Source organism: Nanorana parkeri, unplaced genomic scaffold, assembly GCF_000935625.1.
Source record: "Nanorana parkeri isolate BGI_ZX_2015 unplaced genomic scaffold, ASM93562v1 scaffold109, whole genome shotgun sequence".
In the NCBI taxonomy this organism is placed as follows: domain Eukaryota; kingdom Metazoa; phylum Chordata; class Amphibia; order Anura; family Dicroglossidae; genus Nanorana; species Nanorana parkeri.
Window position 1 is genome coordinate 166,468 of NW_017306377.1, and position 11,577 is coordinate 178,044.

At 43.2% G+C, this 11,577-nt stretch overlaps 1 protein-coding gene across 1 annotated transcript in view; it reads right to left on the reverse strand.

Annotated features, from left to right (window-relative positions):
• Window positions 1-8,553: 8,553 nt before the first annotated feature.
• The window catches only part of MXRA8 (matrix remodeling associated 8), a 37,061-nt gene continuing 34,037 nt past the window's right edge, over window positions 8,554-11,577 (reverse strand). The window contains exons 9-10 of the mRNA XM_018553088.1: window positions 10,081-10,158; window positions 8,554-8,742 (exon numbers count right to left, since the gene is read on the reverse strand). Of these exons, the coding sequence (XP_018408590.1) occupies window positions 8,717-8,742; window positions 10,081-10,158 (104 nt within the window). The 3' untranslated portion in view covers window positions 8,554-8,716. The remainder of the gene's footprint in view (window positions 8,743-10,080; window positions 10,159-11,577) is intronic.

Consider the following 11,577-nt stretch of genomic DNA (forward strand, 5'->3'; position numbering starts at 1 on the left):
TCCTGACCTACAAACTCTGCATTACTTACAAAAGACCTCTGCATTACTTACTATTATCTTCTAAAGTCTGTGTTACCACTGAACTCTGAACTCTTTAAACCTTCCTTACTGTTTAATGGGTCCTAGCCAGTGGCGTAACCAGAGTTCTGGGCGCCCGGGGCAGAAATGTTTTTTTCACCGGTGCCCGCGCCCCTGCTGCACCCCCGGTTGTTACGCCACTGGTCCTAGCTAGGTTACCTCCATAAAAGAGTAAGCGTGCTGCACCCTGATAATCTCTTCCATGTTGTTCAAGTAGATCTCCAAGTCTCCAGGATTGCCTACCCCTGGATTAGAATTACCCCAAGGAATGCTAGGGCTGTGTCCTATTACAACCAATATAGTAAAGCTGAAGAGAGATGCCTGGGGCAGGTTTTCCTATACTGTAGTGGTACTATATACCTGTATATTGTTCACTTGCATGGAGTTCTTCAGCAGCGTTATTGAATTTAGTTTTAGCTCTAGGATTTAGAGAGGTTTCAAAGCTTTCAGCGCTGACCTATATTTGCCGGAGGAACAAATGAATTCATTAGAGTTCTTAGAATCCAGGAATATTTGAGCTCCAGCGTTGGGTGGGGACAACAGAGTCTGCAAAGAATTCATCACCCCAGCAGCCCAGCTGGAAGTAGCCCTTAGCTATGTCCTCCCAGGACTGACTGTGGAGAGTGAAAACCTGCCGGAGATCCAGAGGACAGTTGTGATATGTGCGTATAAAACAAATAAATAATCTGTAGAATTCCTGATGTGGGTTAGAGATGACCTCAGGGTTACAGGAAAGCACATAATGTGCCACAGAGAAGCGAAATAAAATGTTTTGGCTGGAAATGAACTCTCAGACTTAATCAAGACAAACCTTTTAGAATGAGGACGGGTTAGAACCTGTCAATGTTTTATTTCTGTCCTTATTTGGGAGATTTCTGATCACTTGACAGTTGCGTGGAAGAACAGATGTAGGGGAAAATATCCACATTTCCTGTCTGTTTGTCAATTGTCAGAGAGAACAGGAAGGAGGGAAATCTTCCCACTTCCTGTCTATTTGTCAAATGTTGGAAAGAACAGGAAGTGAAGTGAAATCTCCCCACTTCCTCTCTATTTCTCAGATGTCAGACAGAACAGCAGTAAGGAGAACCCCCACTTCCTATCTAATTGATGGTACGGGCAGAACAGGACATGAGGAAAATCCCCCCAACATTGACACAGGTATCAGTGAATGCACATTTTCTAGTAGACTTCTCTTCACTTCCAATCTAACCAAAGGGGTATCAGCATGCATGCAGCACAAGAAAAATGATAGTGTGCAGCATCCATAATAGTGATGAAGAAAAGGTGATGAGAATTACACCCAGCATGTACAAGAGCTGTACTTTGCAGCATCCATACATACAGTCATGTCAATTCACTTTACAATCCAGGGAGTCACCCAGTTTTTTTTTTACCCCTTTCACCCTATCACCCTGCATGATGTACACATCTCCCTTGATTCTTCCCATCACCAGAGATCACAGACTTTATTCTACAATATATTCCGTACTACAATAGTAGAGATTGAATGGGGTTGGCTGAAATTCCCCGGGGGAACTCTTTAACAGGTACTCACCTAAAAAATGGTTCCGTGGTACTTCAAACTCTATGTCAAAGTAAGAAAATTATGTGACTACAATGTAATATTGGTTTGATATATATGAAATGTTTGATACTTATATGATGCCTTATGTATTTCAATAGTGTCTCTCTCAACTCATGTGAAACGCGTTGAGACAACCCCATCTAATCTCTGCTATTGTAATATGGAATATGGTCTGTGATATATATAAGATGAAATGTATATACACTGAGTGGCCAGATTATTATGACCACCTGACGTTTGTAGGCAAATTAGCTATAATTCGCTATAATTTCGCGCTGAAGTTGCTAGAGGGCCAGACCATTATAAATAGGGAAGCAGGTTGTTTACCAAGACAGTAGAAGTGATTTGTTTCTGAAGATACAGGTAAACAATGCGATTTAACAGCCTTTGAACGTGGGATGATTGTTGGCGCTCGGAGCCATGGAGCCAGTATCAGCAAAACAGCAGAATTTGTTAAATGTTCAAGAGGGGCTCATTGTTAAAGTGTTTAAAGACTGGACTGTCAGCCGAAAATCTGGGTCTGAACGTGCGAATTGTGGCCGTCAGCGACTAGTCAATGTTAGGGCAGAACGGAGAGTGGCAAGACTGGTACAAGACAACAGAAGGGCAACAGTGCAGTGTCAGATTCCTCGCATCACCTTTCAACATCTCGTGGAGTCACGAGGCGGCCCAACGAACTAGTGATGGGGTGGTCATAATAATCTGGCCACTCAGTGTATAGCAGAAAAATATCAGATGGTATACAATGGGGCATGTACCAGTGGAAAGGAAGACCTTTGAGTGCTGCACTATTGGTTTTATATTTTAAGATTGTCATATGTACATAATAAAGTATGTAAAGTAATGTCCTGCTTATATTGTAAAGCGCTGCGCAATATAAATCCTGTATAATAACAACAATGTGTTACCCTCAAAGAAATCACTGCTGCAGTTTAGAAGGAGTAAGGCCTGGTTCACACCTAGGCGTATTGCATATGCGCGTCTGTCGCGATTCGTGGCAAAAAAAATAGTGCGACAAACGCGCGTTTCCGAGGGCTACTTGGCAGTATCCCAATGGAAACGCACAACAAAAACGGCCCAAAGTAGTACATGTACCTTTTCAGGCGTGGGCCGTTTTGTAGCGCGTTAGGGACTGGCTGGAATACGCCAAGGTGTGAACCAGACCCATTGAATACAATGGGATTTAGATGTTTGAGCGTTTTGTAGAGCGTTCGTCGAGCGTAGAACGCGCTACAAACCGTTCAGGTGTGAACGAGGGCTAAAGGGAGCAGTAATTGTACATAGCCTGCCTTTATGCAAATGTGTTTTTGTCTTGACTGAGTTCTACTTTAACTCTCATGAATCTGGGAACGCCAACTTTTCACCCCAAGAAAATATCAGCAGACTCTCTTTCAGCAGAACGTCTCATTCTCTTTATATTGTTTCCAGAGGGCGGCTGCCAAAAGATCTTGTCTAGCAGGTCGGAAGTGGAAAAACTGCTTCATCTCCCACATACTATATTCCGGTGCCAGATAACCAGGAATGTCACACTGTTCTGCCATAGCTAAAAACACCGACAATCTATTCAGGAATTTCAATAAACGTCCAATAAACATTCTTTCATTTTTTTCTTACGGGAAGTGGTTTGGCCTGTGTATACATTCATGTACGTGTATGGCAAGACTGGTAGTTTGCGTGCATGCTAACACACATGCCATTTTTTCCTGGCTGTCATGCCTAGAACCATTATAGAAAGTAGCACTCCCAATTTTTCTCCAACTTTGACTTGCTGTGTACTTGCTGGGTCTGAGAATTGAACAGTGATCAAACTGTGACAGGTGGACTATAAAACAATGAAGCCATGTCTTCATCTACATGCATACCCTATACAGTATTTGGCTACTTAAAGGGGAATAGCTTCAACAATTATATTTGTTGATGTATTGACCCCCCCCTCCTCCCTTTCCCCCTTGCCTACCTGTTATGGTAAAAGAGAATAAAAGCACCTTGTATAACACTTACTTGTGCTGCAGAAAATACTACTTTGGGCTACCATGGTACACCAGTCACATGATCCTTTAACTAGTCATCTGGTCACAGGACTTTTGCTTTAGGGGAAGGAAAAAATGTGTGCTTTGTGGGAGGGTTTTTTTTGCTTTAGGGAGGCTCTGGGGGGATTTTTGCTTTGGGGGGCAGATGGGATATTTGGTGCATCAGTGCTGTCCTATGGCCAGCCCAGGGAGCTCTAGAAAAGACCAGAAATCCCACCAATATAGCTAGGTATAGCTATTGTGAAATCCCACAATGAAGAGCTCTAGGTATGGCGTACAGGTGACAACCACAATGCAGAGCTCCAGGTATGGAGTACAGGTGACACCCACAATGTAGAGCTCCAGGTATGGAGTACAGGCGACACCTACAATGTAGAGCTCTAGGTATGGAGTACAGGCAACACCCACAATGTAGTGCTCCAGGTATGGAGTACATGTGACACCCACAATGCAGAGCTCCAGGTATGGAGTACAGGTGACACCCACAATGCAGAGCTCCAGGTATGGAGTACAGGCGACACCTACAATGTAAAGCTCCAGGTATGGAGTACAGGTGACACCACAATGTAGAGCTCCAGGTATGGAGTACAGGTGACACACACAATGCAAGGCTCCAGGTATGGAGTACAGGTGACAACCACAATGCAGAGCTCCAGGTATGTAGTACAGGTGACATACACAATGTAGCGCTCCAGGTATGTAGTACAGGTGACACCCAAATGCAGAGCTCCAGGTGTGGAGTACAGGTGACACCCACAACGAAGAGCTCCAGGTATGTAGTACAGGTGACACCCACAATGTAGTGCTCCAGGTATGGAGTACAGGTGACACCCACAATGTAGAGTTTTAGTTGTGGAGTACAGGTGTCACCCACAATGCAGAGCTCCAGGTATGAAGTACAGGTGACACCCACAATGTAGTGCTCCAGGTATGAAGTACAGGTGTCACCCACAATGAAGAGCTCCAGGTATGGAGTACAGGTGACACCCACAATGCAGAGCTCCAGGTATGGAGTACAGGTGACACCCACAATGTAGCGCTCCAGGTATGGAGTACAGGTGACACACACAATGTAGTGCTCCAGGTATGAAGTACAGGTGACACCCACAATGCAGAGCTCCAGGTATGTAGTACAGGTGACACCCACAATGTAGAGTTTTAGGTATGGAGTAAAGGTGACACCCACAATGTAGAGTTTTAGGTATGGAGTACAGGTGACACCCACAATGCAGAGCTCCAGGTATGGAGTACAGGTGACACCCACAATGCAGAGCTCCAGGTATGGAGTACAGGTGACACCCACAATGTAGAGTTTTAGTTGTGGAGTACAGGTAACACCCACAATGCAGAGCTCCAGGTATGGAGTACAGGTGACACCCACAATGTAGAGTTTTAGTTGTGGAGTACAGGTGACACCCACAATGTAGTGCTCCAGGTATGGAGTACAGGTGACACCCACAATGTAGTGCTCCAGGTATGGGGTACAGGTGATACCTACAATGTAGAGTTTTAGGTGTGGAGTACAGGTGTCACCCACAATGCAGAGCTCCAGGTATGGAATACAGTTTTGACTCCAGTTGCAATTAAAACAAGTTTGAAGATCACATACTACACTGATGAGTCCCATCTAGGATGAGACCGACCTGTGATATTATCTATCAGAAGAAGCGTCATTCTTGCATTGTAACAACATAAAGGTCTCTGTTCAGTTTTGTACATTAAATAGCAAATTCAACGTTATAAAAATCATGTTTATTACAATTTATTGTCACATCAAGCACATGATCATACTGTAGTGCTTTGCACAATGTCAGACACATTACAATACAACCTCGGGTTGCTTTCCACTGTCTGCGATGTAAATGATGACATCATTAAACAGTTATAAAAAAAAAAGTTAATATTGAACCAGCAAAATCAATGTAATCAATATAGAATATAATCAAGTGTAAAATATGAGCGAGATATGTCACTCACTGCTCTCTCCACTGGCCTATAACAAAGTACTTATAGAGAAGTCTGTTAGCTTGTTCCGTCGTCACACATACGTATTCCTGTCTTCTGGTTTCATCCTGCATCTAATAATCTGAATGTGAGCTCTGCTATACCCCAAACCTACCCAGTAAACCAATACTCTCTTTACATCCACTAACACTACGGCAAAACACCAATGCCTTGGAGGTCAAACTATTTTGGTCCCTTGTAGGAGCATTGAATATAGAGAAGGGGTCAGATTGAAAGTTTCCTCTCCTTAGAGAAGCAAAGAAATACAAATGCTGACCTTTTATTTTAAAAATGCCATTGCCTGGCTATCATGCCAATCCTCTGGCTTCAGCACTTTGAGTCACTGTCCCAGAGGAAGTGTGCAGCTAAGGACTTTTAACTTTAGGCCGGACAGACACTGTTCAAATTTTGGCAAACTCATAGGAATTAAGTTATTAAGTGATCACATGTTTTGTTTAGCTGGTAGGGTTGACAATTTTCGGCCAATCAGCTGCAGTCACTGTTCATGTGTGTGTGAGGAGGGGGGAGGGGGGGGTGTACAGTAACTAGTCCACCTAGGGTCAATCCACCCAAGTGATTTTGGTTATAGGCAGTGGCTGTCAGAATACAATAGCCGTAGCGGGAAATTCGGACTTCCACATTGTTTAGCATGGATAGAGGAATCTGTTAGATCTTATCTATGAGTGTATGGCCTGCATAACTCTTACAGGTCTCTTCACAAAGGGGTGAATAGTTTGGAGAAGTGAACAATCTAGGACAACATAGCTGAGCTGGAAAGTGAGCTGAATTGGAGGATTTTTCCAGTTCAGCTATGTTGTTCTAGATTGTTCCCTTCTCCTGCCTTCTCCAAACTCTTCACCCTTTTGTGAATAACCCTGTTAGTGTTTTTTTTTTAAAGAAATTGCCTCTAGCTGTTAAGTTTCCTTAATATCTGCCACAACCATGCTTATGACACTGCTAAGAACGTTTCATTCTGTGCAAAAAGAGGCAAAAAACAAACATTCTATATTGTATATTTTCTTTTCAGGCTGAATGTAATGTAATACCACATTATGGCCAGTAGATGGAGCTGAGGAGCATAAGAAATAAATACTTACTGCATATGCTCCTCAGATCTATCTAATGGACATCAGGCAGTATTACATTACATTCAACCTGAAAAGAAAATATACAAAAGAACATTAGTTTTCCCCTCCATTCACACAGAAGGAACATTGTCAGAGATTTACAGGGTAAATGATTCTGCAAATTGTTTATAATTACATCCCTAAATATCTTGGTCTAATTACTTTTTCTGGGTCATTGACTCGGAACGTGTTGAAACCAGAGGACCATTATAATATAATAATTTCACTCAGAAAACTCTTACTTTATCCTCCATCTATAACATAGATTTCATTGTTCATTAGATTATCCCTTCACTTACAGTGGAAAGGGAGATTCTAAGGCCTCATTCACACGAGAAAAAGCCGGCACGTACAGCTCAGTACTGCGTTCACGGCCGTATTGGGCAGCTCCCGGGAAGGAAGGGTGCTGCATGTGATTAGTACGCCTTACGCCGCTCTACGCTCACCCCAAGTGCAGGTACATACGGGTGTCCTGGCTCGGACGCAGACAGGATCCATCCTGTCAGCGTACGAGTACAGACACATGCAGGGAGGGTAAGCGTAGGGCGGCGTACTCCCATAGAGAAGGACGGGGGCTGCGTACTAATCACACGCAGCACCTGTCCTTCCCGGGAGCTGCCCGATACGGCCATGCACGCAGTACGGAGCTGTACGTGCCGGCTTTTTCCCGTGTGAATGAGGCCTTAATGGCTGCTACAAGCAAATCAGTTTGATACAATTTTACCTTCAAGCACTTTCATAAATAACGTCTACAACATACTTTAAAGAGTTCCTGATGACTAAACACCATTCTATTCAATTTTGGACTACCCAGCCTACTGATGTCTGTGAAGGATCTCATTGATGTTCTCCAAATAAATGTATTAATCATTTTACTATCCATGTGGGATGGAGGGAAGGAGGAGGATCTATTTCTGCTGTTTCTCTCTGGGCGGGTTAATAACACATGCTTGCTCCAATAATGCAAATGTAATCAACACCTTACCTCCATGAGGTTTCTGACCCCATGCTGGTTATGATTAACAGGTTACGTTGATTGGAGCAACATTCACCATATTTATTCCCAGATAATTTTTGTATAAGTCATTCTGAATGGAGAAAGCTGGTTGGGTGACCAGTGAATTGTCTTCAAGAAAAATACAGCAAGTCCAGTTGCCTCAATTTACTTTTTTTACAGATATATCTATTTCAAAGGTGCTTGGACACACCACAGCCAGAGCAGAGGTAAGTGCTGGCCACCGCAGGATCGAGGATCGGGTGAGTATATCTTTATTCCGTTCACTAGAACGAAATGAGCAGTTAACCCTTGCAGTGCGGGGATAGCCGCCTTGTAAGGGTTAACTTTTGAGAGATCTGCTTTAAGCTATGTTTCAATTACACTCTGCAACTGTTTTTTTTTTTTTACATTTGACAATTTGATTTCATTGTGTATTTTTCTTGTACCGCAATTGCATTTATTCAGTTTCCATAAGAGAAGGCAGTAATATATTCCTTTGTACGCAGTAAGTTGCTGCTGTCTATTCAAGGCCTAACAATCCTACCAAAAGCAATCGCAGTAAGCAGTTATGACACTATCGCCATGGTAACAAGGTACCTGCAAAGTTTTCCATATCTTTGAATCCCATCTCTTGAAAGCAGATAGATAGCATAGACAGAATAAGGATCTAGAACAATGTACCGTATACATTCCATAGAGGCATCTAAAATGTCTTTAAAGTACCGTTTATCGTTTTCAGAAAATATATCTGCTGCCGAGAGCGAAAAGATCAGCATGGAAAGGACACAAAGTCGAACGCGAGACGCATCTTGAATAAAAACACAGCGGAACCCCTGAGGTTCTTTCCTTAGTAGAAGTTACAGCTTCTGGGCCAGCCAGCAGCAAGAATTCAGTCCTATTTACAGTACTCCTTGCGTAGCTCTGTAAGGAAAACAAAAAGCGTAAGGTTACAGCTGCTTCTGTTACTGTAAAAAATCCTTCCTATGGCTGTTACTGTAAGATACAGTAAATTAAACAATTCTTAAACAAAAATTATCTGGGAATAAATATGGTGAATGTGGTTCCAATCAACACAATCTGTTTATCATAACAGGCATGGTAAGGTGCTGATTGCATTTGCATGATTGGAGCTAGCAGGTGTTATTAAGATGCCCAGAGAGTGTTAAAGAAGCATTGTATGTGGCAGACAAAAGATGTCCCAGCCTCGCTTCCCCCTGACTCTATTCAAGCTTGGCTTCTCCATTTTAACATACATGACCTCTTTCAGGGGCGTCCCGAGGCTGGGTGTCACCCGGAGCAGAGACCGGGTGACACCCCGCCGTGACGTCATCACGCATGCGCGTGACGTTGCCGCGCGCGTGCCCGATGATGTCATCACGCATGCGCGGTCGTCTTATTGACGCCTGAGAGAGGAGGGGATGTTCACCTGGCGGGATGAGGTATGTGCCCGGCTTTTTAGAGGGGGTGACACCAAGATGAATATCAGTCATTTTGGTGTCACTCCTCCAATGGTGGCACCCCCCATGTGACACCACTGCCTCTTTTACACCTCTTGACTGTCTTCAACGAAAAAGAACGCTCCTTTGAAGACGGTCAAGTTTCCAAAGCTTCCTCACATCCTAGACAGGGAGGAGGGCTGCTTCCAAAGAGGTGTGAAATAGTCCATTTATGTCAAATTGGAGAGGTGGGGGGGGGGGGGGGGTGAGACATCTATTGTTTGCCACATACAATGCTGCTTTAACACCTCCTAGACCCCAATTGCACAAATGCAATCAACACCTTAGCTCCATGAGTTCTCTGACCCCATGCAGGTTATGTTTAACAGATTATGTTGATTGGAGAAACATTCACCATATTTATTCCCAGATACTTTTTGAGTCATTCTGAATTGAGAAAGCTGGTCGTATGACCAGCGAAACGTCTTCAAGAAAAATACAGCAAGTCCAGTTGCCTTGATTTATTTTTTACAGATATACTTGATTTAAAAGTTTTGTTTCTAAGCTGTAGAATTCCATACCCAACCCAATGAGGATCATTTCACTTCCTCCCCTTTTCCAAGCCACTCCCCAAAGACTGAGGTTTTCTTAACGACTCAACTAACGATCACATCTCCTTTCTGTGTGCAGAGTGTTTACTTTGAAATGTTTTCAGCTCTGGGTCTCTCTCGCTGATGTTGATGACTATTGCCTGTTATAAGAATCAGTCTCAGCCAAAGCTACCAATTAGTGGTCAGTATAAGAGAGCCTGCGTTTTACTCACCGAGGTCTAAGTCAATGTTCTTTGGTGTGAAGGGCCTGTCCATGGCTGCGCGCTCCTTCAAGATGTTATTTTTATAATCTGGGGAGCAAATATATTTAATGAGTGTTATTTTGTTTTTTGGAAACTTGTTTAAAGGCATAAAAATACATTTACAGACTATTTCAGGTACATTTTGCTGGCAGTATCTTTTCATGTTTCCAGTAGCGCTTTCAGTTTTTCTGATTGGCCCCTAAAGCAGGGATAGGCAAACTCCTGCCCTCCAGCCGCGGTGCAACTATATATCCCATTAGGGATCGCAAGACTCTGAATGCCACAGGCATGACTTCCAGAGGCAGATGCATGATGGGATCTGTTGTGTCACCACAGCTGGAGTGCTGGCTGCAAACTGCAATTTTTTTATACTATTAATATAACTGTTGTACTGTAAATATAAACACTAACAGGGTTATTCACTGAAGGGTGAAGAGTTTGGTGAAGACAGGAGAAATGAACAATCTAGGACAACATAGCTGAACCGGAAAGTGAGCTGAATTGGAGAATTTCTCCAAATCAGCTATTTTGTCCTAGATTGTTCACTTCTCCTGTCTTCTCCAAACTCTTCGCCCTCCTGTGAATAACCCCTTTAATAGCGTTTGCACTCATCACAGAGAATGAGGAGTTTTTATAAAGCAGAAGTAAAGTGACCTAACCATAATGTGCTAGCATGCACGTCATATTACCACATTATGGCAGACTTACCTGACAAACTGATCCACTCCAGCATCATGATCCTCCCTCTCTGGTGCTTCCATCTGTGGCTCAGTTCTTTTCTAAGTTTGAGTCTTTGGCCCCATAAATAAGCCAAGCCCCAATGATAAAACTCCCACACATGTTCATGGGAGTTACTTCATCTCAACATGCCAGGTCTGTGCTCTGAGCTATGCATGGGTGGCTCAGCGTACAGAAATGTAAAAAAAATGCAGAATGTTAGAAAGAAGCCAATCTGCATTAAATCTAGTCCGCCAAAACATCTTTCTCTTAGCTATTGTAATATCTGTGAACACTGCCTGTGGCTTTGTTGCAGTGTTGTGCACACTCCTATCCAATTCCAGCCATCTGTAAAATGCAAAAAAATTAAGCTTGCACAATGTAACTCCAACATGTATACATAGCAGTTACATTAACAGTGGCCTCCCAATGGCAAAAATGGAAGATTCCGGACGTGCAAGATGTTGGCAGTAGGTGGAGCAGCAAGGGATAGCACTGAACTCTCAGCCCAAGAGAAGAGCAAACACAGAGGTTAGTGTGCCATAATGTGCCAGCATGATGTGCATACTTGAACATATGGCAAGACCTTCCCCTACAGGTGACAGTTTATTTCCACTTTAAGGAACAGCAAAGCGACAGCTGTCTCCCAGGCAGTAAGAGGAAGGGGAAAGGTCACTTCTTTGACTCATTCAGTCTTGTGAAAGTTTCAGCTTGAGCTACTGACTGACTAAGCTAGATTATATATATATA